The 26,814-nt window shown below is 41.3% G+C and overlaps 1 protein-coding gene across 5 annotated transcripts in view; it reads left to right on the plus strand.

Annotated features, from left to right (window-relative positions):
* Positions 1–1,285: 1,285 nt before the first annotated feature.
* CD5L (CD5 molecule like) overlaps positions 1,286–26,814 on the plus strand; it is a 64,387-nt gene continuing 38,858 nt past the window's right edge. For 2 of the 5 annotated variants that reach the window (XM_027529309.1, XM_027529318.1), the window contains exon 1: positions 23,774–23,914. In XM_027529309.1, coding sequence (XP_027385110.1) covers positions 23,887–23,914 — 28 coding nt within the window. In that variant the 5' untranslated portion in view covers positions 23,774–23,886. Of the gene's footprint in view, positions 1,462–5,751; positions 5,779–7,845; positions 8,170–13,581; positions 13,906–15,153; positions 15,466–16,596; positions 16,918–18,297; positions 19,302–23,773; positions 23,915–26,814 lie in introns of those variants that run through there. The other 3 variants (XM_027529327.1, XM_027529293.1, XM_027529302.1) reach the window with 3 other exon arrangements.

Genomic DNA, 26,814 nt, shown 5'->3' on the forward strand with positions numbered 1-26,814 from the left:
TAATTCTTCAGTGCTCAGCTTTCTTTATAGTCCAACTCTCACATCCATACATGACTACTGGAAAAACCATAGCCTTGACCAGACAGACCTTTGTCGGCAAAGTAATGTCTCTGCTTTTAAATATGCTGTCTAGGTTGATCATAACCTTCCTTCCAAGGAGCATGCATCTTAATTTCATGGCTTCAGTTACCACCCACAGTGGGTGCCCAAGAAAATAAAGTCTGTCACTGTTTCCCCATCTATTTGTCATGAAGTGATGGGGCCAGATGCTATGATATTAGTTTTTTTAAAGTTGAATTTCAAGCCAGCTTTTTCACTCTCCTTGTTCACCCTCATCAAGAGGCTGTTTAGTTTTTTCTTTTCACTATTATTATTATTGAAGTATAGTTGATTTACAATGTTGTGTTAGTTTCAACTGTATAGCAAAGTGATTCAGTTATAAACACACGTATATTTTCAGATTCTTTTCCCTTATAGGGTACTACAAATATTGAATATACCTCCCTGTCCTATACTAACTGTTCCTCCTTGACCTGCATACAAGATTCTCAGGAGACAGGTAAGGTGGTCTGGGTCTCGCACTTCAGAATTTTCCAGTTTGTTGTGATCCACGCAAAGGTTTTAGCGTAGTCAATGAAGCAGAAGTAAATGTTTTTCTGGAACTCCCTGTCCATCATATCTTAGACTTAAGAACAACCTGATTTCGTTATGACAAGAACCTGCTTCCATTCAGTTTCCAAAGATGGGCATAATTCAGGACAAGCACAGAAGAGCAGATCCATGTACTAGGCCCTCTACTTAGCACTGGAGAAGCTGGTTTGAGAGAAATAAATCAAGCCATATTTGCAAAGATTGGCATCTTGACTCTGGATTGCCATCGTGACTCTGGATTATGGTGGCTTCAAGGGCAACTTTGGAATTGTTCTATGATCTTTGGCCTCTAGATTTTCCAGTCACCTCCATCTGGAAGGAAAGAATTGAAATTGGCTTATTAACCCCCACAAACCATACATGAGAATCAAGCATTGCTTGATCTTCTAATGTGAAATGGCCCTTATTCTTGGTACTTGCCTTTCCTTATGGGAGTTGTTTTCCTTGTTTACATAATGAGGGGACTAAAGCAGAGCTCCATGGAGCTGGGATTACAGCAGAACCAAAGCGTAGCAGCTTTGGATTTTTGTTTGTTTTCTTCATCTTTCTGCCAATTCCGGCCACCTCCCTTCCTCTGGGGCATGCTGAATTCAGCAAGTCCAGCTCTATCAGTCCTGACCTCTGAGCCCATTGGTTTCTAGTCATCTGATAAAGCCTCTGCTGCAGACAAGACTTGCCTCCTTCCCTCCTCACTGCACACTTGCAACCAAAGCTGCATATTCCTGTTGTGGGGCCTCCTTCCAGCCTTCTATTTCAGTTCACTATCTTCAGCCATCTGGGACATGGCTCTGTTTTTCTTCTTGATCTTTGGTGAGTATTTCTGCTCCTTTGGGTCCAGGCTTCAGAGTACCTTGGAACTGCCCATCTGGTACAGATCTAGGTATCTTTCAGGGAAAGGCTCTTCCCTACACTCCTCCTTTCTCTATATCTGGTAATTATTCTAAATCCCCAAAGCCACTTAATCTATGCTGCTGCTACTGCTAAGTCGCTTCAGTCGTGTCCGACTCTGTGCAACCCCAGAGACGGCAGCCCACCAGGCTCCCCCGTCCCTGGGATTCTCCAGGCAAGAACACTGGAGTGGGTTGCCATTGCCTTCTCCAATGCATGAAAGTGAAAAGTAAAAGTGAAGTCTCTCAGTCGTGTCTGACTCCTAGCGACCCCATGGACTGCAGCCCACCAGGCTCCTCCGTCCATGGGATTTGCCAGGCAAGAGTACTGGAGTGGGTTGCCATTGCCTTCTTGGAATCTATACTCAATTTATAATCCATCTTGATTACTAGAAAACTTTATATTTCCCTATATTCACACTATTTATTCAGTAATAGTTTATACTATTGCTTTTTCACACAAATTTTCCTAAATGCACTATTTATAAAAAGACAAATAAATGGACCATGGGTAATAGCAAGAAAAGGAAGTAGAACTGCAGAACAAACACCTTTCATTGATCATATTGATTCCTCTCAAATGTATTTCATGTGTTTCCCTAGTTTTTCCCAGTTTCTTGTTGCTCAGATTAATTTAGAATATTTTGGGATTTTGGAATCAAAGAGATCTGGATTTCAGTTTTTGCTCTTTGATTTCTTAGCTGTCTGAATTTTAAAGTTATCATAGCCCTCAGAAATCTCATTTTCATCTATGAAGTAATGTTATGTTCCTCAGAGGTTTGTTAGGAGCCTTTCCACAAGATAAAAGAACCTGCTAGGTCCCTTCCCTAATCAGTTACATCCATTTTAATTTTCCTGATGATCCAGTATACCACTGAAACCTACCGGCCTCTCAGTTGGGCATTTGTGTGTTCTATGCACAGTGCTGGTCACAGTCCTAAACGCCCATACACCCCTTATGTTACCTAGCAGATAGTCCCCCACCTCCTGTTGTGAAGTTACTATTGAATCTCTTAGGCTTATCTTCAGTTGCACCTCCTTCATGAAGTCTTTCTGATCTGTGATACTCATGGTGATCAACCCCACTACAGAGTTCTCAAGTCACCTCTGGGCTTGGTCACTTTCACACCTATCAGGCTCCTCACATTCAGTTTCCTTTGCATATATACATGCTTTCTGTTCTTTTTTAGACTTGTAGAGTGCTATGCATGATATAACCTTGACTTTTAGGCAATTGCAGACAAAGTCTTTTTGAATCATGTTGTTATCAACCAATTATTTTTTTTTCTTTTTTTTTGTTTTAATTTTATTTTATTTTTAAACTTTACAATATTGTATTAGTTTTGCCAAATATCGAAATGAATCCACCACAGGTATACCCACATTCCCCATCCTGAACCCTCCACCCTCCTCCCTCCCCTCCCCTCCCTCTGGGTCGTCCCAGTGCACCAGCCCCAAGCATCCAGTACCGTGCATCGAACCTGGACTGGCAACTCGTTTCATATATGATATTATACATGTTTCAATGCTATTCTCCCAAATCTCCCCACCCTCTCCCTCTCCCACAGAGTCCATAAGACTGATCTATACATCGGTGCCTCTTTTGCTGTCTTGTACACAGGGTTATTGTTACCATCTTTCTAAATTCCATATATATGTGTTAGTATACTGTATTGGTGTTTTTCTTTCTGGCTTACTTCACTCTGTATAATAGGTTCCAGTTTCATCCATCTCATTAGATCTGATTCAAATGTATTCTTTTTAATGGCTGAGTAATACTCCATTGTGTATATGTACCACAGCTTTCTTATCCATTCATCTGTTGATGGACATCTAGGTTGCTTCCATGTCCTGGCTATTATAAACAGTGCTGCGATGAACATTGGGGTACATGTGTCTCTTTCCCTTCTGGTTTCCTCAGTGTGTATGCCCAGCAGTGGATCATAAGGCAAAGCAAATATTTGGAAGAAAATATTCCAGGACAAGTCAATGAAATAGATGGATTTGCCTAAAAAGCTCTAGGCTGGAAGTCCAATGATACTAACTTCTTCAGAAAGATCCTATAAGATGGGGTGGTGTTGGGGGATGATGAGTTTTGAAGTTCAAAATACTGGGTTTCAGAGACCACTGATAGTCACAGCACTCTCTGTATAGCATTTGCTACTGTTCAGTAGCTAAGTCGTGTCTGTCTCTTTGCAATCCCCTGGACTGCAGCATGTCAGACTTCCCTGTCCTTCACCATCTCTCAAAGTTTGCATTGGGATGGAGCCTAATGAGTAGATGAGTCTGATTACAAAGAGATCTTGTAGGAAGAAACTCTGATCATTCAAAGATGTGCTGATACTTAAACCTGGAAGTTTGGGAATTAGCATAGAACTGCTTTCTGCATTCTTAACCAGGTTCAGCAAACTACAGCCTGCAAACTAAGAATGGATATTACATTTTTAAACTGTGGGAAAAGTCAAAAGAATAATATTTTGTGACACATGAGAATGACACAAAATCTAAATTTAATCGTTCATAAATAAAGGTTTATTGGAACACAGCCAGGCTTATTCATTTACATGTATATGGTTGCATTGACAGAGCCGATTGGTTATAACAGAGACTGTATAGCCCATGAAGCCTAAAATATTTGCTATTTGGCCTTTCACACAAAAGTTTGCTCACCATTATCTAAATGCAGTGTCAGTGAACACAGAAAAATACTGCCATTTTCCTTTATGTGAAAGGTTGCTGCTATGAACTGTGAATGATGCTGGGATTCTTGGCCTCTGGAGGAGAGGCATTCAACCTGGGGCCAGTGATGAGGCTGGGTTGCCAGAGCTTTTTGTGTAATCAAGTTTTATTAAAGTATAAAAGAGATAGAGAAAGCTTCTGACATAGACATCTGAAGGGGAACACTTCCATGAGTAAAATATACTGATGTTTTGAGCCATTATGGGTTCTGAGTCTTTGGTGAACAGACTTGAAGAAACATAAATAAGGTAAATACATTAACATAGCTTAAGAAAAACATTTCCATAGGAAAAATGCATTGGTTAGCTCAAGGTTTGAGAAAAGTTAAGTTCAGGTGGAACCAGGTGTTGTCATGGCAACACAGAATTTTAAAAGAACCCTCCTTTTAATTTTGTATAGAGAAGGAAAACAAACAAACAAACATTTGACATTTGTAGTTTATTTCTTCCACTTGGGGACCCCTAGCCTTCCTGCTTGTTACCCTCTCATATGCCTTTCAAGACATCTTTATCCTCCCCAACCGTGCATCTGTTGTGGAATCCGGAGTTGCAAAGCATACCTCAGAGGACACTCAAGAGAGTGGAGTACAGTTTATTATGCCAGTGGGTCCAAGGGGAATAGTTCCCAACAAGGATCCTGATGTTTCTGAGAGGCCCAGTTTTATACACCCCCCCACCTGACCCCTGCCACCGCTATGTGACTGGTTACATGTTAGCAACCTCTTTGTTGTATATGATTGAGTTTTACAACAAATAGGTGCTAGGAGAACAAACAATTAAGGTTAAGGGGGGTGGGGGGGCAATGATTATACATCAAGGTGGATATCTCCATGGTTAATCTAACCGGGGCAGTCTGACCTCAACTACAATCTCCGTTTGTCATCTGTAGGGAGGGAAGTCTCCAGCAGACCTGGTTTTCACTAGCAAAGGTTTTCTCACTCTTGGGCAGGGTTCAGTCCCAGTTCACATCCAGTCTTTAAGATGGATGACAGGCTTCCAGATGGAGTCTCTCTTGCTTCTCTCACAGTGGCCCCAACACATCTTCCCAGAAACCTCCAACATGTTTTCCTGTTGGACTCAGATACTACATCACCACACTTCTAGTTTAGGTGGTCATCATCGATCAATCTAATAGATTAAAATCGAAAATCAAATCTATCCATGCCTGGGGTAGAGCCAACATCAGATGGAAAGGGAACATGATAAGTCTAATAAGCCATGGTAAAATGGATCTTTTTGGCTCTTAGTTTCCATGTGTTTTTTTAGCCTGGTCATTCTAGGAGAAGAAGAAGGAGAAGGAGAAGGAGAAGGAGAAGGTCTCAACAAGGTCTAACCTTGGAGGCTGTGTATTTACCTCTGTCTCACAAAGTTCAAGAAAACTTTCTAGAGAGTTGTGTTTTTGAACAAAGCTTTGGCAATTGACTACTTGATCTCATTCACTTCTTTCTCTCTTTCTTTCTTTTTTATTTGCTCAGCCTTTAGCACTGGACCTGGACTTCTAGGTAAGAATTTTGGGGTCCTAAGAGGGTGGACTTTCAGCTCTGGAGAGTGGAAATTTTGATTTCCTGTGGCCAGGGAGAGTGGCTGTGGTTCAAAAGAGCCCCAGTAGATTTTCTTTCTGGTTTCCCAACCCACCAGTCTTATATGGGTAGATTTCCACTTCCAAAACTTAGAGAAAATTTGAATGGTTTATACTGCAAAGGGATTCCTTTCCATTTGGCCTGTGTGACCCAAGATGTTAGCCCAGCTCTAGCTCCATTATGTAACAAAGCAGATGGTTTTCTTTCAGGCTCAGAAGATACCTCACCTCCTGGGAAATAAACTTTCTTCTGCCCTTCTATATTCTACTACTTCCTGGTCTCTCTGCCAACTTTAATGTTATCATTGAACTAGAAATGCACCAGCCTCTGTGCACCTCATGGTTTCATCAGCAGAGTGCAGGCTGGATTTCAGTGGCCACTGCCCACCTTTTCAAGGAGACTTTCAGCAGAGCACAAACAGTTCAACTGAGGAGAGAATGGGGAGACACAAAGAGAATTAGTCTGTGGAAGAGGAAGCCTCTGGTGGTCCAAAAATCAAGGGGACTGGTTAAGGATTACGAGTTTCTTTGACATTGTCTCTTCAACCTATTCTTTCTCTTGATAGTAGAGGCTTTATGAAAGAGGGGCAGCTGCAAACTCTGCTATGAATGTGGAGGATCTTACACCCTGCTTGATCAATTTGCTTCCTTAAAGAAATGCTGCTTCTGGGTCCCAGTCCAATACTCCAGATGACCTGGTTTTTCTTCTCTGGCCTCCAGAGTTATGCCTTGCTGCAAGTGCCAGGAGACAGCTGCTCTCTTTATATCCAGGGAGGGAGGACCCACCCTGGGTCCTTGTCTCTCAAGCCCTCAGCTAATAAAGTAGGCTAAAACACTGTCTAGGACACAACTGCCCTGATGAGCTCCTTTGTTCTTCTCTCTAACTTTTAAATCTTCTCAGCCCTTCTTTTCCCTTTAGCTGCACTTCTTTGATGTATATTCTCTTTCTCTCTCTTAAACACATTTCTTCTCTCCTACAATGTGATCTAGTCCTCTACTCCGTGGAAAAGGAAAACTTATTTAAAACCAAAATTTGAGGGCTTCCCTGGTGGTCCAGCAGTTAAGATGCCATGCTTCCAATGCAGGGTGTTGGATTTGATCCCTGGTTGAGGAAGTAAGATCCCACATGCCATGTGGCATGGCCAAATAAAAAATAAACCCAGAATTTTATAACTCAGAATAAAATAAAATAGCCTGTGCATGATCCTGATATCAAATATTTGCTAGAGCAAACAGTAATGCCTATCCAAACTCTAATCGTACTTACAATGATCCAGAAGTTATTTCTAGATGACTTTTCTTGAATTATATACACATGCCTTAAACTTCAGAGTGCAACAATGGTAACTTTTCTTAGTTTTTTATAGTTCAATTTTAATTTTTGTCTCTAACCTCCATTCCTCATGTAATTTCCCTCAAGAAATTATAGAAAAGAGGAGAGAAACAAGAACAAATTAATAAATCAAATAGAAATTTCGCAATGCAGCTTAAAATCAACCAGGTCAGATGTCTTTCACCCAACTACTTCTTCTGGGGTTGATGCCATGTTCTAGGGAGTTTGTGCAGAGTTGAGACAAAGTAGTAGAAATTTGGGTCCTAAGAAATTGTATTACATTCACAGAGGTGTCTGAATTGTTTCACGTAGCCCATGTTGTCATATACTGCTCATAGTCTGATAGACCACAGGCCACAAATACAGAGTCAAAGGTAGGGATATTAAACCTGTTTTTCCAAGTTTCACCAAGGGCCAAAAAAAAAAAAAAAAAAAAAAGTTTAAATAATAATAATAATAAAAGAGTGTAGTAGAACCAGAACTCAGAGATGGTGTCCTGGAGCTCCTGTTCCTTGTCTTCCCTTTTGACCACTACTTTCTCACCCTTCAATTCTCCACATCCTGAAAATGGTAGTAGAATTCCAAGAAGACTGCATACATACCTGAGTATGGTATGGGCCACTCCTAATCTCCAGCCAATATCTCATTTCTTTGCAGAGTCTCCTCCCAAAGTGCGACTGGTGAGAGGTCCCCATCGCTGTGAAGGGCGGGTGGAAGTGGAACGGAATGGCGAGTGGGGCACTGTGTGTGATGATGGCTGGAACTTGAAAGATGTGGAAGTGGTGTGCCGGGAGCTGGGCTGTGGAGCAGCCAAGGGGACACCAAGTGGTAATTTGTATAAGCCACTGGCAAATGAAAAACAAAAAATCTTCATCCAAGACGTCAACTGCAATGGGACGGAGGATGAATTGATTGAATGTGACCGGGTGGAAGACGTTTTTGATTGCTCCCACAGCGAGGATGCAGGGGCAATATGTGAGAGTGAGTATGGCAGGACTCAAGGACTATATGCCAACTGCCCATACCCCGCATGACCACTCTTTGTCCTCTTTATCTTTATTCTCCACCATGAACGAATGGTTAACTGATTTCTGTCCTTCACTTCCCACTCTTTCTCAACTGTGGACCCTGGAGACAAACATATCCTCATCTAGAACTGTTACTCCTCCTTGGTTGAGCAGTGGCACTAGTGATAAAGAACCCACCTGCCAATGCAGAGACTTAGAGACGTGGGTTCAGTCCCTGGGTGGGGAAGATCCCCTGGAGGAGGGCACAGCAACCCATTCCACTATTCTTGCCTGGAGAATCCAATGGACAGAGGAGTCTGGTGGGCTACAGTCCATAGGGTCACACAGCGTTGGACACGACTGAAGCGACTTAGCATGCACACTTGGTTGACCTAATGATTTTGTCTTAGTTTCAATCTTAGTTTTTCTTTGTTTCAAGAAAACAAAGAACCTGAACCTGATTCCAAGAACCTGATATCCAAGAACCTGATTCTCTTTTTCACACACACAAACATGCACAGATCTAATAACCACTAAACATTTGTATCTAAAGCTCAGTTGGAATTATGGGGAAGAAATGAGCTCCCAAAATATAATGTAAGTTTTTCAGTTCTCAAGGAGACTATCATCTAGTTAGGTAGACAGGAGATGCTCATAGGAAACCAACACACAACAACTGTGTATATATATATGTATGAATGAGTGCATGCTCAGTCGCTTCAGTTGTGTCTGACTCTTTGTGACTCTATGGACTGTAGTCTGCCAGTCTCCTCTGTCCATGGGATGCTCCAGGCAAGAATACTGGAGTGGGTTGCCATGCCCTCCTCCAGGAGATATTTTCCACCCAGGGATTGAACCCAGGTGGATTCTGAACTCACTGAGCCACCTGGGAATCCTATATATATATATATATATACATGTATTCATATACAACAATTATATATATAGTATATATTATATTAATATATATGTATATAATAGACTAGTCCCTTAGCCAAATCACAGTCTAATTGAAAAGGACATAGACACACAGAAAGTTATTAATGCATAGAAAGCAAATATATGAAAGGAATAAAGGAATACAACAACAATTACATATATATATATATAGGCATTAGAAATTTGGGCCCTGAGCAATTGTAGTTCATTCTTATAGGTATCTGAGTCATTCATTGTAGCCCATATTTTCATATACTGTTCATAGTCTGATAAACCACAAGCCACAAGTCCAAATGTTGTCCCTCCAGGTACAACAGTCCTCTCCCTGAAGGCTTGGCAAACTTAGATCTTCTTTATCACTATATCTCTCTGGGCTGAGAGGACTTGATGGGATTGCTTCAAGCCTATTAAATAGAATCCTCTTGAGGACAGCAATGCTAACTATCTTGATCATCACTGTTCTCTGTGTTCATAAAACAGTACTTGGAATGTAGTATCCAGAAGTTTGTTTCCTGATAGGCTTGTCCCTTGTCTCCCTACACAGTCCTCTGTACTTCATGTCTAAGTTTTGATTTCCTCAGAATTTACCTGGACCTGGAGAAGGAAGTGGCAACCCACTCCAGTATTCTTGCCTGGAGAACCCCATGGACAAGAGGGCCTGGCAGACTACAGTCCACGGGGTTGCAATAGTCAGACACGACTTAGCGACTAAACCACCACCCCCACCACATGCAGGTGACATCACCCTTATGGCAGAAAGCAAAAAGAAACTGGGGAAACTCTTGATGAAAGTGAAAGAGGAGAGTGAAAAAGCTGGCTTAAAACTCAACATTCAGAAAACTAAGACCGTGGCATCCGGTCCTATCACTTTATGGCAAATAGACAGGGAAACAATGGAAAGAGTGACAGACTTTATTTTCTTGGGCTCCAAAATCACTACAAATGGTGACTGCAGCCATGAAATTATAAGACGTTTGCTCCTTGGAAGAAAAGCCATGACCAACCTAAACAACATATTAAAAAGCACAGACATTACTTTGCCAACCAAGGTCCAACTAGTCATAGCTATGGTTTTTCCAGTAGTCATGTATGGATGTGAGGGCTGGACCATAAAGAAGGCTGAGCACCAAAGAATTGATGCTTTTGAACTGTGGTGTTGGAGAAGACTCTTGAGAGTCCCTTGACTGCAAGGAGATCAAACCAGTCAATCTTACAGGAAATCAGTCCTGAAAATTCATTGGAAGGACTAATGCTGAAGCTGAAGCTCCAATACTTTGGCTATCTGATGCAAAGAACTGACTCCTTGGAAAAGACCCTGATGCTGGGAAAAACTGAAAGCAGGAAGAGAAGGGGATGTCAGAGGATGAGATAATTGGATGGCATCACTGACTCGAAGGACATGAGTTTGAACAAGCTCTGGGAATTGGTGATGGACAGGGAAGCCTGGCGTCCTGCCGTCCATGGGGTCACAAACAATCAGACATGACTAAGCTACTGAAGTTAACTGAACTGAACTGGGAGGTACTCTGGGTAATATAGAGACTTGAATAATATCTGCTTCTTGACATTCAAAGATTCTTAATTTAGCAGGTAACACACACATATGTAAATGACTTAAATACAGCACAAATTGCTGTTTAAAAAATAAACTAAATGCATAAGGAAGTTTAAAAAAAAAAAAAAAAGAATTTACCTGGAGACTCTGTGAAGCCCATCTCCCACTCCAAACACGTACAGTCTTCTAGACCCAGTTTTAGGGCTCTGAGACTTCGAGGCTCTGACTCTTCCCTTACTCAGCACTCTCTGTATTTCTTCTGAGCTAGGTTCTTGGACATGGGAAAATGTCATGGGAAGTAGCAAGGATGGTTGGGAGTGGATCACTGATACTGAGAGAGAGAGTCAGGTTGTTTAGCCCAAATTATATCTAGACATCTTCATGCTTTCAGTGCAGGGGAAATAGGTTCAATCTGTAGTCAAAGAACCACAATCGAACAGTGGCTAGAATGAAAAGCACATTACAGAAAGTTAATCAGGATGAAAAATCACAGGGTTATGTCCCAGATTAAGGGACAAAATAAAGCCCCAGAAAAACAACTAAAGAAAGTAGAGATAGGCAACCTTCCAGTAAAAGAATTCAGAATAATCATGGTGAAGATAATGATAGTAAAGATCATAGGATCTCAGAAATAGAATGGAGAAGATGGAAAAAATGTTTGCCAAAGACCTGTAAGAACTAAAAAACCAACAGAGATGAACCATACACTAGAAGGAATCAGTAGCAGAATAACTGAGGCAGAAGAACAGATAAGTGACCTGGAGGACTTCATGGTGAAAATCGCTGCCACAGAACAGAATATAGAAAAAAGAATGAAAACAATGAATACCAGACTGAGAGGCCTCTGAGACAACAGTAAACACTCCAGCATTTGCATTACAGGGGTCCCAGAAGGAGAAGAGACAAAGGACCGAAGAAAATATTTGAAAAGTAGATGAAAATTTCCCTAACATGGAAAAGAAATAGTTAAACAAGTCCAGGAAGTGCAGAGTCCCAGGCAGGATAAATTCAAGGAGGAACACACTGAGACACACACATAGTAATCAAACTGACAAACGTTAAAGACAAAGATAAAATATTAAAAGCAACAAGGGAAAAATGACAAATAACATATAAGGGAACTCCCATGAGGTTGTAAGCTGATTTCTCAACAGTAACTCTACAAGCCAGAAGAGAATGGTATGATATATTTAAAGTGAAGAAAGAAAAACCTGCAACCAAGAAAACATTACCCATCAAGACTCCCATTCAGATTTGATGGAGAAATCAAAAGCTTTCCAAACAAGCAAAAGTTAAGTGAATTCAGCACCACCAAACCAGCTTTACAACAAATGCTAAAGAAACTTCTCTAGGCAGGAAACACAAGAGAAGGAAAAGACATACACAAAATAAACCTAAAACAATTAAGAAAATGGTAACAGGATCATACATATGGAAAATTAACTTAAATGTAAATGAATTAAATACACCAACCACAAGATTTAGACTGACGGGGTGGATGAGAACATGTGCATGTATGCACTTACACTTATCATAGCACTCTACTTAACTCCCCAAATTATATGTAATTTTTTTATATTGCTAGGTTAATCATGTTTCTATAATGCCTTGCAATTGTAGTTATCTTTTATTTTTTGTCTGGCTATTGATTGTGAAACTAAAACATCTTTTGTTATTGTCATTATGTAATTAGTGGCTTTTTAATACCATTGGCCATTTTTCTGGTCAACAGAAAAATAAAAGAATTCCATATCACTAAAACTACCTTTTAATAGAAAAACCTGTAGTCACTTTTCAAAATCCAGATGCATATTAGAATTATCTTGGAAATTTTTGAAAAATGCAAATTCTGAGGGACTGCTTTTTATTTCCAAAGCTCCAGTTGCATTTCTAATGAGCCACCATGTTTAAAAACAACTGGATATATGATGACCTTTTACTTTTATCTAGTCTGTTTCAATTTTTCTATTTCATGTTCAGTGCTTCATGTTTTAGTTTCATTTAGTTTATGTTTTCCAGTTTCTCCATCATTTTTTTTTTTTGATGTTCTCTCTCAAGCCTTTATCAAGCATAGTAGAAAAGCCTTGGTATACATATATATATAGTTTGTATAATATATATATTTTAGAAAATATATAATTTTTTGCTTAGCTAAAACACTTATGACTTTTTGCCTTCACTTGTTTGACCTAGTATGAATAGAATGCTAGATTTCTAATTTATATTCACTCAAAACTTTGATATAGTTCCACATATTTTGGCCTCTAGGATCACTGCTGGTAATCTAGAAAGTTTATTATCTTAGATTTAAAAAAAAACTGAATGAGGCTTGAAAGTTCTAATCCAATTCTGAGAATATAAAGGAATACTATGTTGTTAAAACAAACAAACAGGGAGCTAACTTGTGATACAGTATTATTAGCTGAAATACAGATTTTGTTCAAATTTCACACAAAATGCATATATATATGCTATACTTTATTTGGCAGAAAGGTAATTATAAGACAAACTAAAATTTTATGCAATGTATTTATGATCATTATAGCGTGGTGCATCTTAATTCCTGTTAGAAAATATACTTTTGAAATAATCATATGAAGCACTTATTTGTACCAAATCCAAAGGTAGGGATATTAAGCCTGTTTTTCCAAGTTTTGCAAAGGGCCAAATGAAAATACAGTTTAAATAATAATAATAATAATACAAGAGTGTAGCAGAACCAGAACTCAGAGATGGAGTCCTGGAGCTCCTCTTCCTTGTCTTCCCTTTTGACCCCCACTTTCTCACCCTTCAGTTTTCCACATCCTGAAAGTGGTAGAAGAATTTCAAAACACTGCATACATACTCTCTGGGCCACTCCTAATCTCCAACCAATATCTCATTTCTTTGCAGAGTCTCCTCCCAAAGTGCGACTGGTGAGAGGTCCCCATCGCTGTGAAGGGCGGGTGGAAGTGGAACGGAATGGCGAGTGGGGCACTGTGTGTGACAATGGCTGGAACATGAAAGACGTGGAAGTGGTGTGCCGGGAGCTGGGCTGTGGAGCAGCCAAGGGGACACCAAGTCGTAATTTGTATAAGCCACTGGCAGATGAAAAACAAAAAATCTTCATCCAAGACGTCAACTGCAATGGGACGGAGGATGAATTGATTGAATGTGACTGGGTGGAAGATGTTTTTGATTGCTCCCACAGCGAGGATGCAGGGGCAATATGTGAGAGTGAGTATGGCAGGACTCAAGGACTATATGCCAACTGCCCATACCCCGCATGACCAGTCTTTGTCCTCTTTATCTTTATTCTCCACCATGAACTAATGGTTAACTGATTCCTGTCCTTTACTTCTCACCGTTTCTCAACTGTGGACCCTGGAGACAAACATATCCTCATCTAGAACTGTTACTCCTCCTTGGTTGAGCAGTGGCACTAGTGATAAAGAACCCACCTGCCAATGCAGAGACTTAAGAGATGTGGGTTCAGTCCCTGGGTGGGGAAGATCCCCTGGAGGAGGGCACAGCAACCCACTCCAGTATTCTTGCCTGGAGCATCCAAGGGACAAAGGAGTTCGGTGGGCTACAGTCCATAGGGTCACACAGAGTTGGACATGACTGAAGCGACTTAGCACGCATTTGATTGACCTAATGATTTTGTCTTAGTTTCAATCTTAGTTTTTCTTAGTTTCAATCTATCCAAGAACCGGATTCTCTTCTTCACACACACAAATATGCACAGATCTAATAACCACTAAACATATGTATCTAAAGCTCAGATGGAGTTATGGGGAAGAAATGAGCTCCCAAAATATAATGTAAGTTTATCAGTTCTCAAGGAGTCTATCATCTAGTTAGGTAGACAGGATATGCTCATAGGAAACCAACACACAAGAATTGTGTATATATACATATGCATGAGTGCATGCTCAGTCACTTCAGTTGTGTCTGAGTCTTTGTGACCCTATGGACTGTAGTCTGCCAGTCTCCTCTGTCCATGGGATGCTCCAGGCAAGAATACTGGAGTGGGTTGCCGTGCCCTCCTCCAGGACATCTTTTCCACTCAGGAATTGAACCCAGACAGGTTTCCTGAGTCTCCTGCATTGCAGGTGGATTCTGTACCCACCGAGCCACCTGGGAAGCCAATACATACACACACACACACATATACAACAATTGTATACATATAATTGCTATATTTCTTTATTCCATTCATATATTTGCTGTCTATGCATTAATAATTTTCTGCGTGTCTATCTACTTTTCCATTAGACTGTGATTTGCCTAAGGGACTAGTCTATGTTTTTCTTTGTTATCCCACAGTTTGTTATTAGACAAACAGTCACCAAATGTTTGTGCCCGATGCTGACGTCTCATTCTTATTTCTGAGAAAGATTCAGAGTTAGGAGCCCCCTTATGTGGGAAGGCTATGTTCTTGCAGGGAGCAGAAACTTAATCTTTCTTTTCCCACAATTCCAGGGACTGTGAGGCTGGTTGATGGCCCTGGGCGCTGCAAGGGGCGCTTGGAGGTGAAGCACCAAAAGCAATGGGGCACCGTGTGCAAAGCAGGCTGGAATCTCTCAGCTGCGAAGGTGGTGTGCCGGCAACTGGGGTGTGGGAAGGCCACACTGATCAAAAGATGTTGTAACAAGGATACCCAGGGCCAAGGACTCATCTGGCTGAGCAATGTATCATGCTCAGGACAGGAAGAAGACCTTCAACACTGCCTTTCTGGGCTTGAGGGGTATAATAACTGCACCCATGATGAGGATACATGGGTTGAATGTGAAGGTAATACCTATAAGTCCAGTGACTAGGTTTATTCATGAATTTGATTAAATAGAGTTCTATTTAATCAGTGTTTATAAAGAACTACTCTGGTAGCTCAGCTGGTAAAGAATCTGACTACAATACAGGGGACCCTGGTTTGATTCCTGGGTCTGGAAGATCCCCTGGAGATGGATAGGTTACCTACTTTAGAATTCTTGGGCTTCCCTGGTGTGTCAGATGGTAAAGAATCTGCCCACAATGTGGAAGACCTGGGTTCAATCCCTGGGTTGGGAAGATCCCCTGGAGGAGGTCAGGGCAACCAAGTCCATTATTCTTGCCTGGAGAATCCTCATGGACAGAGGAGCAGAGTCAAACAGGACTGAGTGACTAAGCTTAGCACTCATGGAGCAAATAACCATGGCAAAGCTATTTAATTGTGCTGCTCATCAATTCTCTAGTTTTTAAAATGTAGCTAATGATACTTGCCTTTGTACATGAAAATGCTTTAAACAGTATTAAGTGCTGCTCCTGCTGCTGCTGCTGCTGTGTCGCTTCAGTCGTGTCTGACTTTGTGCGACCCCATAGACAGCAGCCAACCAGGCTTCCCCTCTCTGGGATTCTCCAGGCAAGAACACTGGAGTGGGTTGCCATTTCCTTCTCCAATGCATGAAAGTGAAAAGTGAAAGTGAAGTCACTCAGTCGTGTCCAACTCTAGCGACCCCATGAACTGCAGCCCACCAGGCTCCTCTGTCCATGGGATTTTCTAAGCAAAAGTACTGGAGTGGGGTGCCATTGCCTTCTCCAGTATTAAGTGCTAGATTAATATAAAATATAATTATATTGAATTGTATATAATAGGGATAGGACACACAATTCCATGTACTTGTTGAACTCTTCAATTAAAAAAAAAAACTACTAGAAAGTCATTCATAAGTATTAGACTTTTATAAACTAGATGGGAAAGTAAAAGGTCTTATTTAAGAAATAGACCTGGGGCACATGGATTGGAAACTAGAACAAGGGCTATTATCACAGAAATGCAGGCAGGTAGAGAGCTTCAGAAGTGCTGATGGGATTTGAATGAGGATGTAGATGATGTTTTTTTTTTTTTTTTCTTCTTTCCATGCCCCACTCCATCCCCTGACCCTGCAGATCCCTTTAAATTGAGGCTGGTAAATGGAGACACCAGCTGCTCTGGAAGACTGGAGGTGCTGCATAAGGGCATATGGGGCTCTGTCTGTGATGACGGCTGGGCGAAAAAGGAGGAGCAGGTGGTGTGCCAGCAACTGGGCTGTGGAAAGCCAATCTTTGTACCTGCCAAAGCACGGAAAAAGTTTGTCCCTGGAAATGGGCGCATCTGGCTAGATGATGTCCATTGCAAAGGGGAAGAGCAGTCCCTGGAGCAGTGTCAGCATAGGTCCTGGGGGTATCATGACTGCAACCACAAGGAAGATGTGGTTGTATTCTGCTTGGGTAAGCTCCGTAGATTGAACCCTTGGGGACTGGCATGGAGGGAGGTGAAGAAGCGGGTGGTGGGGTGTGAACTCTGAGGGTAAGTGTTATTCTACTACTGCTGCGCAGCTGCCCATAATAGTTAGCTACTTTGTGTTACTTCAAGGGATTACTTGAGACTCCTAGTCATGGATAGAATGATAATAATAGTTTAAAAATCCCATACCATACAGTTATTGCATGTGAGAACAAAAGAGGTTTTGAAAATTATTCAATTGACACCTTTATATTAAATCTGAAGAGAGTAAGAGTCAGAGAAAAGAAGCAACTTTCCAAAATCATAAAAATTGTTTTCAAATGATGGAGCAGAACTAAAATGACCAGTCTTGGCTCAGCCCAGGATTAGTTGACTTAGAGGACCCCAGGTCTCAAACTGTAAGTTAGAACTGTAGGAGATGGTCCCACTTCCTTCTACCTATTGTCACTACCCAGATTTTAAATTGATCTGTGGGAATGGGGCTGGGGGAGGGGGCTCTTTGTGAATATCCATGAGAGTGTCTTTTCAGAGAAGCCAGGGTTCCAGCTGTAAATTGTAGACCTCCCTCTACTGTTGGGCTTCCCTTGTGGCTCAGCTAGTAAAGAATCTGCCTGCAATGTGGGAGACCTGGGTTTGATCCCGGGATGGCAAGATCCCTTGGAGAAGGGAAAGGCTACCCACTCCAGTATTCTGGCCTATGGAATTCCATGGACAGTATAGTCCATGGGGTCTCAAAGTGTTGGACATGACTGAGCAACTTTAACTTTCACTTCACAGGAGAGTAAAGGCAGAAAACTTGTCCCCATATGAGTCAGGAAATGCAAAGCATAGCCCTTGGGTGGCTGACTCAAGAGAGTCACAACTCTGAAGCCCAGCTTTGTAATAGTGTGGGATGTGGCATGCAGGGCTGCCTGGTTACCTACTCAGGGAATTGTGTAAGAGCTGAGAGATGATCAAAAATATGAAGAGCAGCTAGTGCCCAGAAAAGGAGGGCTTTAGTGATGGAAGTCTAGTGTTTGAGTCTTGAGCCTGCCATTCTGAGGCTAGTTAATCTTAGCTAGTCAAAAGGAGATACTTGTTCCATTTCTCTGGAAAAGCTTTGTGATTGTGGAGGGTGAGAAGTGCTAATATAAGTGAATATGGTTTGTGACTCACATGGGAGCTGGTTGAATATGTCTAGGGCACTGAACTAGATTCTGACGTGGTTCACATCAGTGTGAGATAGGTATGTGATTAGGATCTGGGAGGGCCTCCCTTTCCTATTCTGGGAACCAGTCTTCTTTCTTGACCTCTTTGAGTTTGAATGAAATAATCCCTTCTTGACATGTCCTCATCCTTACTGTACATTCTTCTTCTCTTTACAGAAGGGCAGCCTGACATTTGATGTTTGGCCTGACTCCTGCAGGGCCTGAGTGTCCTTTGCTTTCTCCTGGCCTCAAATGGCTTAGTGCAAGTGCTGGGCCTGCAGGCTCAGCTCCCACTCCCTCAGCCCCTCAGCAAGAATCTGAACACTCTGCTCTCAGAGCCAAGTACCCCCATCACCTCCTGGAGATATGAGTTGTTGAATTCTCTCTTGCCAAGGAAGATGACCTCCCAGTCACCTGCTCTTCACTGCTGACCCTCTGGCATTGATTCTGGCCCCTCCTGCTTCTTTTTAACTAGCCTGGGATCCCCAGGTCTGTTCATTTGACCACTACAGGACATTTCTAAGACCAAACCTACATGTCTGTAAAGAACATGAAAGGAAGGAGACAACAAAAGGAACATTTGAAGGGGAATATGGGTAAATAATGAGATGAAACTTGAGGGAAAGCTCTTTGAATGCTTTTTCTCAAGCCTTCAACACTTTTTCTTAACCTTCAACAATTAACATCTCACTATTCTCCTGTGGTCTGATAGAAACAGACACATTCTTTCAAGAGCAGAGCAGTATCCTGTAATCCTAGACCTTTCATGACACTTGGAAAAGAAGTATCACACCCTCTGAATGCCCATAATAAAATACCTTTGTTGACTATCCATATACAACTTGCCAACATGGTGTGCATTTAACAAGAAGAATCCCACAAATGTATTTTAATTTCCCCAGGAAAAATGTATGGACCTGTGACTAGAAGGAAAAGGAAGAGATGCAGAAAGAATTTGGGGGAATCCATCGTTGTGCCTCATGCCAATTGGATGATATCATTTTAATTTTGTCAACTCAGATTTTAGGGTCTGTAAGTCTGATGCAAGACAGAATGATACTAAGGAGAGAATCATGGCTTGGTTCTACAAACTGACAACTTCAGGCTCTGAGACTGAGTTGAGTACCTGTTATGTGTCTGCATTTATGCTTGCTAATAAAGTAGATGTTAAACAGGCTCAAGAGTTGCCTCTCTGTGTGGTATGCTCTTTCTACCCAAGGGGAAAGCAGGTGCGTCAGTTTACAGGGGTGGCCTTACAGGTAGGATTAGCTAGAAGAGAACCTGCTGGCAGATGCAGTCATGTGTGTAATACAGCTCTCTCCTCTGGATGGAGAACTTTCTATTTCCTATCATGGGAAAAATAGAGAAACTTAGCTTCATAAAAGAGAAGATGACCTAACAGACACTTTGGTATCGATCGTGTCTACTCAAAGAGATTTTGCCTCTGTTTGATCAGTTATCTCAGGTCTTCCTGATTTTCCTCACAGATTAGTATCATGTTCCCTAAACCATGTAATATCAATTGGGTTGGCCAAAAGTTCATTTGGGTTTTCCCATAACATCTTATGGACAAATCTGAATGAACTTTTTGACCAACCCAGCAGAATCTAGAGACCTGCTGAACTGCCTTGATTGAGTCATTGAAAAGCTCTTTTATCCTAAGTAGAGTAGAACAAGGTTGGAATTTCACAAAAGAAACTTTGATTTCCTTTTAATTTTACATTAAAAGTTCTTTAGTAAAATTCTAGCCAGTAAGACACCTGAGAACCAATCAGATAAAAGCAACAGCTGTTGGAGGAGGCCAACTGATCCAAAAAAGCAAGAAGGCAAGACATGACAAGCCTAAAAGGTAGACTTAGAGGTCTAATAAGAATGTGTCATTAAAGAGGAAATTGAGAAGCTGAAGGACAAGGTTGACACTAGCCTGCTAGCACAGTCCAGGAGAAAAGTGTCTCCTGACCCGAGAATATGGCTGTTTATCTTGATTTCCAAAGTGGACATGTGTAAAAATAGTGTATCAGAGCCTGAAGAAATTAGCATAGTGACAACGACTGAGTGCTCGTGAACAGTCATGTGTGTTTCTTCTTCCTGGACATGCCGCGAGTCCATCCCAGGTTTGTCTTACTAGAAGGTACCCCAGCCAGATTTCTACCCCTGCCCTGGCAAGGCAATGGAGTAAAGTGGACCCTTGCATTCAATGAAAATGTTACCCCTTGAGTATTTTAGGAGTTTCCAGTTGGCATATGCATTATTCCCGAAGAATCTGTCCTGTAACTGGCATCTCCTGACCCTTGCCCCATTCCAGATTCTAGCAACTCCCAAGCTGCTCCGCATGCACATGCTCACTACACATTCCTACAGGAGTCCTGGGCAGCAGTGGGCCTCCAGGCCTGTGGAGCTGGAGCCACACACCAAGCATCTATTTAATCTCCAGTAGGGAGGGAGACACTTTTCTCCTGGACTGGAAATTTACCCTGAGGCTGCAGCTGCAAATTGGCCACACTCAGTCCCCATTTGGACTTGTTTACTGGTGGTCCCAGGCTCCTCCAGCCACCAGGGCTGCCAGGGGTCCTTTTATCTAGGTGGGACCATTCTCACAGCGGAAATGATGCCACTTCACATCAAGGCAGCTAACAACAGTCTGCCTTCTCCATGCTGTTTCTGTTCCTAACTGACTTGTTAGAGAAGACCCCAAGGTTCTCAGTTCAGTTTAGTGGCTCTCACTTGTGGGTTCAGTCCCACCCAGCTCTAAAGGCAATTCTATATAAGATAGGTGCACATTAAAATCCTTGTCCCAGCACAAGTGCCAGGACTGAGTCTTTCTGGAAAAATAGCCTATCCCATTATTATGGTTGTGGGTGGCTGATTGACTTAGTATCCTATTAGCTGTTCAGATTGTCTTTTCATAATGCAAACCCCAGATAGACAGAATACTTACTTCCTGCCAGGTTTTTCTCTTAGAGACCCTAAAGCCCCACTCTGAGTACTCTAGTGAAGACTCAGAGAGGGTCCCTCCTTCAAGGGATCTTTGCTACCCAGGGATTGAATGTACATCTCTTATGTTTCCGGCATTGACAGGTGAGTTCTTTACCACTAGCACAACCTGGAAAGCCTTCTAAACTGCATATGCTCCTTCATTTTGTGTGTCTGTGTGTCTGTCCTTAGCATAATGCTCTTTCTGGCCAAAACAGCTTCCTTTCTCTTTCTTCATGTTCTTGACTCTGTTAATAAAATACTATAGTCTGGAAAAAACTTTCATCTTTATTTTTCTCTCCTTTTCTTTCACTTAATTTTCCATATGAGTTGGGGAGAAATATATCTCAGTCTTGAAGCTTGAGCTCTCTGGTCGATTTGTCTGCCCACAGGATATATGAAGTCTTTTCTCCTTCATGTGTGATCAGTAGGGCACGTGTGACTCCTGAAGGATAAAGATAAATGTATAGGTTCTTGGATCCCAGTTGCAACCTAATGTAGATTCCAGTAAAGCTAATATTCTGAGCCTTTTCTGAATTCTGTGTCTGTTACTGCATCATTTCAGAATCTGCAGAAGGTAGAATGTGAGTAATAAGCATTTACAAAGCTATTTATAACTTTTCACCATCCGGATCCTACTAATACTTTTATATCATCTAGTGTTTTTTAAAATTCAACATCAGTGTCTCCTGACATCTGACCACCACACAGTCTGTGATTCAGTCATTCCATAATAGTTCTTATTGTGTAAACAGGTAATGCTGTTTCATTTGTCTACATATGGACAACAAAGTCTTTTCTCATTCTGATTCTCCATTCTATTTATTCTTTAATTCCTGTTCAACTGTCATCATCTCTCTGAAGTCTATTATTAGCTCCAAATAAAGGTGATCATTTCTTCAATTGTGTTCCCAAAGTTTCTTATACTTTCCTTTCTTATAGCTGTGTTTACATGCTATTACAATTAGTTCAGTTCAGTTCAGTCGCTCAGTTGTGTCTGACCCTCTGCAACCCCATGGATTGCAGCACGTCAGTTTTCAGTGTCCATCACCAACTTCCAGAGCTTGCTCAAACTCATGTCCATCGAGTCAGTGATGACATCCAACCATCTCATCCTCTGTCATCCTCTTCTCCTCCTGCCTTCAATCTTTCCCAGCACCAGGGTCTTTTCCAATGAGTCAGCTCTTTGCATCAGGTGGCCAAAGTATTGGAGTTCTAGCTTCAGCATCAGTCCTTCCAATGAATATTCAGGACTGATTTCCTTCAGGATGTACTGGTTTGAACTTCTTGCAGTCCAAGGGACTCTCAAGAGTCTTCTCTAGCACCACAGTTTTAAAGCATGAATTCTTTGGGACTTCTTTATGGTCCAACTTTCACATCTGTACATGACTGTTGGAAAAACCATAGCTTTAACTATAAGAACCTTTGTTGGCAAAGTGATGTCTCTGCTCTTCAATATGTTGTCTAGGTTTGTCACAGTTTTTCTTCCAAGGAGCAAGCGTCTTTTAATTTCATGGCTTCAGTCACCACCCACAGTGGTTTTGGAGCCCAAGAAAATAAAGTCTTTCACTGTTTCCACTGTTTCCCCATCTATTTGTCATGAAGTGATGGGACCAGATGCTATGATATTGGATTTTTTTAAAGCTGTATTTCAAGCCAGCTTTTTCACTCTCCTTGTTTACCCTCATCAAGAGGCTGTTTAGTTTTTTCTTTCCACCATTATTATTATTGAAGTATAGTTGATTTACAATGTTGTGTTAGTTTCAACTGTATAGCAAAGTGATTCAGTTATAAACACACGTATATTTTCAGATTCTTTTCCCTTATAGGGTACTACAAATATTGAATATACCTCCCTGTCCTATACTAACTGTTCCTCCTTGACCTGCATACAAGATTCTCAGGAGACAGGTAAGGTGGTCTGGGTCTCGCACTTCAGAATTTTCCAGTTTGTTGTGATCCACACAAAGGTTTTAGTGTAGTCAGTGAAGCAGAAGTAAATGTTTTTCTGGAACTCCCTGTCCATCATATCTTAGACTTAAGAACAACCTGATTTCATTACGACAAGAACCTGCTTCCATTCAGTTTCCAAAGATGGGCATAATCCAGGACAAGCACAGAAGAGCAGATCCGTGTACTAGGCCCTCTACTTAGCACTGGAGAAGCTGGTTTGAGAGAAATAAATTAAACCATATTTGTAAAGATTGGCACCTTGACTCTGGATTGCCATCCTGACTCTGAATTATGGTGACTTCAAGGGCAACTTTGGAATTGTTCTATGATCTTTGGCCTCTATATTTTCCAGTCACTTCCATCTGGAAGGAAAGAATTGAAATTGGCTTATTAACCCCCACAAACCATACATGAGGATCAAGCATTGCTTGATCTTCTAATGTGAAATGGCCCTTATTCTTGGTACTTGCCTTTCCTTATGGGAGTTGTGTTCCTTGTTTACATAATGAGGGGACTAAAGCAGAGCTCCATGGAGCTGGGATTACAGCAGAACCAAAGGTAGCAGCTTTGGATGTTTTGTTTGTTTGTTTTCTTTTGTTTTCATCACCTTTCTGCCAATTCCAGCCACCTCCCTTCCTTTGGGACATGCTGAATTCAGCAAATCCAGCTCTGTCAGTCCTGACCTCTGAGCCCATTGATTTTTGGTTGACTGATAAAGGCTCTGGTACAGACAGGATCTTTCCCTCCTCACAGCACACTTGCAACCAAAGCTGCATATTCCTGTTGTGGGGCCTCCTTCCAGCCTTACATTTCAGTTCACTATCTTCAGCCATCTGGGACATGGCTCTGTTTTTCTTCTTGATCTTTGGTGAGTATTTCTGCTCCTTAAGGTCCAGGCTTCAGAATACTCTGGAACTTTGATTGGGGGAAGCCTTTCCTTGCCCATCTGGTACAGATCTAGGTATCTTTCAAGGAAAGTCTCTACTCTCCTTTCTCTATATCTGGTAATTATTCCAAAGCCTTTTGATCTATACTCAATTCATAATTCACCTTGATTACCAGAAAACTTTCTATTTCCCTATATTCACATGATCAATTCAATGATAATTTATACTATAGCTTTTTCACACAAATTTTCCTAAATGCACTATTTATAAAAAAACAAATAAATGGACCATGGGTAATAGCAAGAAAAGGAAGTAGAACTGCAGGACAAACACCTTTCTTTGATCATATTGATTCCTCTCAAATCATGTGTTTCCCTAGTTTTTTCCCAGTTTCTTATTGCTCAGATTAATTTAAAGTCAGTTGAGATTTTGGAATCAAAGCGATCTGGATTTCAATCTTTGCTCTTTGATTTCTTAGCTGTCTGAATTTTAAGGTTACCACATCCTTCCAAAATTTCATTCTCATATCTATGAGGTAATGTTATGTTCCTCAGAGGTTTGTTAGGAGCCTTTCCACAAGATAAAAGAGCCTGCTAGGTCCCTTCCCTAATCAGTTACATCCATTTTAATTTTCCTGATGATCCAGTATACCACTGAAACCTACTGGCCTCTCAGTTGGGCATTTGTGTGTTCTATGCACAGTGCTGGTCACAGTCCTAAATGCCCATACACCCCTTATGTTACCTAGCAGATAGTCCCCCACCTCCTGTTGTGAAGTTACTATTGAATCTCTTAGGCTTATCTTCAGTTGCACCTCCTTCATGAAGTCTTTCTGATCTGTGATACTCATGGTGATCAACCCCACTACAGAGTTCTCAAGTCACCTCTGGGCTCTGTCACTTTCACACCTATCAGGCTCCTCACATTCAGTTTCCTTTGCATATATACATGCTTTCTGTTCTTTATTAGACTTGTAGAGTGCTATGCATGATATAACCTTGAGTTTTAGACAATTGCAGACAAAGTCTTTTTGAATCATGTTGTTATCAACCAATTATTTGCAAAGCAAATATTTGGAAGAAAATATTCCAGGATAAGTAAATGAAATACATGGATTTGCCTAAAAAGCTCTAGGCTGGAAGTCCAATGAAACTAACTCCTTCAGTAAGATCCTATAAGATGGGGTGGTGTTGGGGGATGATGAGTTTTGAAGTTCAAAATACTGGGTTTCAGAGACCACTGACAGTCATAGGACTCTCTCTATAGCATTTGCTGTTGTTCAGTAGCTAAGTCGTGTCTGTTTCTTTGCGACCCCCTGGACTGCAGCATGTCAGACTTCCCTGTCCTTCACCATCTCTCAAAGTTTGCATTGGGATGGAGCCTAATGAGTAGATGAGTCTGATTACAAAGAGACCTTGTAAGAAGAAACTCTGATCATTCAAAGATGTGCTGATACTTAAACCTGGAAGTTTGGGAATTAACATAGAACTGCTTTCTGGACTCTTAACCAGGTTCAGCAAACTACAGCCTGCAAACTAAGAATGGATATTACATTTTTAAACTGTGGGAAAAGTCAAAAGAATAATATTTTGTGACACATGAGAATGACATGAAATCTAAATTTAATCATTCATAAATAAAGGTTTATTGGAACACAGCCAGGCTTATTCATTTACATGTATATGGTTGCATTGACAGAGCTGATTGGTTATAACAGAGACTGTGTAGCCCATGAAGCCTAAAATATTTGCTATTTGGCCTTTCACACAAAAGTTTGCTCACCATTGTCTAAATGCAGTGTCAGTGAACACAGAAAAATACTGCCATTTTCCTCTATGTGAAAGGTTGCTGCTATGAACTGTGAATGATGCTGGGATTCTTGGCCTCTGGAGGAGAAGCATTCAACCTGGGGCCAGTGATGAGGCTGGGTTGCCAGAGCTTTTTGTGTAATCAAGTTTTATTAAAGTATAAAATAGATAGAGAAAGCTTCTGACATATACATCAGAAGGGGGCAGAAAGAATATCCCCTTGATAGTTTTGAGCAAGGAGTTATATACCTATTATCAAGCTGCTAATTAGAGAGAGAGAGAGAAAAAAAAAAAAGAAGCCTCAAAGCTGAGAGTGACACCAGGCCCTTCACCCACAACATGCATTTTGAGATAGCATTGACACAAGGTGAGTCATCCCGGGCCATAGAACAATTGACATTAATCTTGAAGAAAGGCAGATTTCCAAGCAAATACATAGTTTCATTAACATAGCTTAAGAGAACATTTCCATGAGTAAAACACAGATGTGTTGAGCCACTATGTGTTCTGAGGAGAATTGACTTGAAGAAAGGTAAATATATTAACATAGCTTAAGAAAAACATTTCCATAAGAAAAATGCACTGGTTAGCTCAAAATTTGAGAAAAGTTAAGTTCAAGTGGAACCAGGTGTTGCCATGGCAACACAGAATTTTTTAAAAAGCCCTCCTTTTAATTTTGTATCAGTTCAGTTCAATTGCTCAGTCGTGTCTGACTCTTTGCCACCCCATGAATCGCAGCACACCTGCGATGACCTGTGGACCTGCCTCCCTGTCCATCACCAACTCCCGGAGTTCACTGAAACTCACGTCCATCGAGTCGGTGATGACATCCAGCCATCTCATCCTCTGTCGTCCCCTTTTCCTCCTACCCCCAATTCTCCCAGCATCAGAGTCTTTTCCAGTAAGTCAACTCTTCGCATGAGGTGGCCAAAGTACTGGAGTTTCAGCTTCAGCATCATTCCTTCCAAAGAAATCCCAGGGCTCATCTCCTTCAGAATGGACTGGTTGGATCTCCTTGCAGTCGAAGGGACTCTCAAGAGTCTTCTCCAACACCACAGTTCAAAAGCATCAGT

This window comes from Bos indicus x Bos taurus, chromosome 3 (genome assembly GCF_003369695.1).
Source record: "Bos indicus x Bos taurus breed Angus x Brahman F1 hybrid chromosome 3, Bos_hybrid_MaternalHap_v2.0, whole genome shotgun sequence".
Taxonomy (NCBI): Eukaryota; Metazoa; Chordata; class Mammalia; order Artiodactyla; family Bovidae; genus Bos; species Bos indicus x Bos taurus.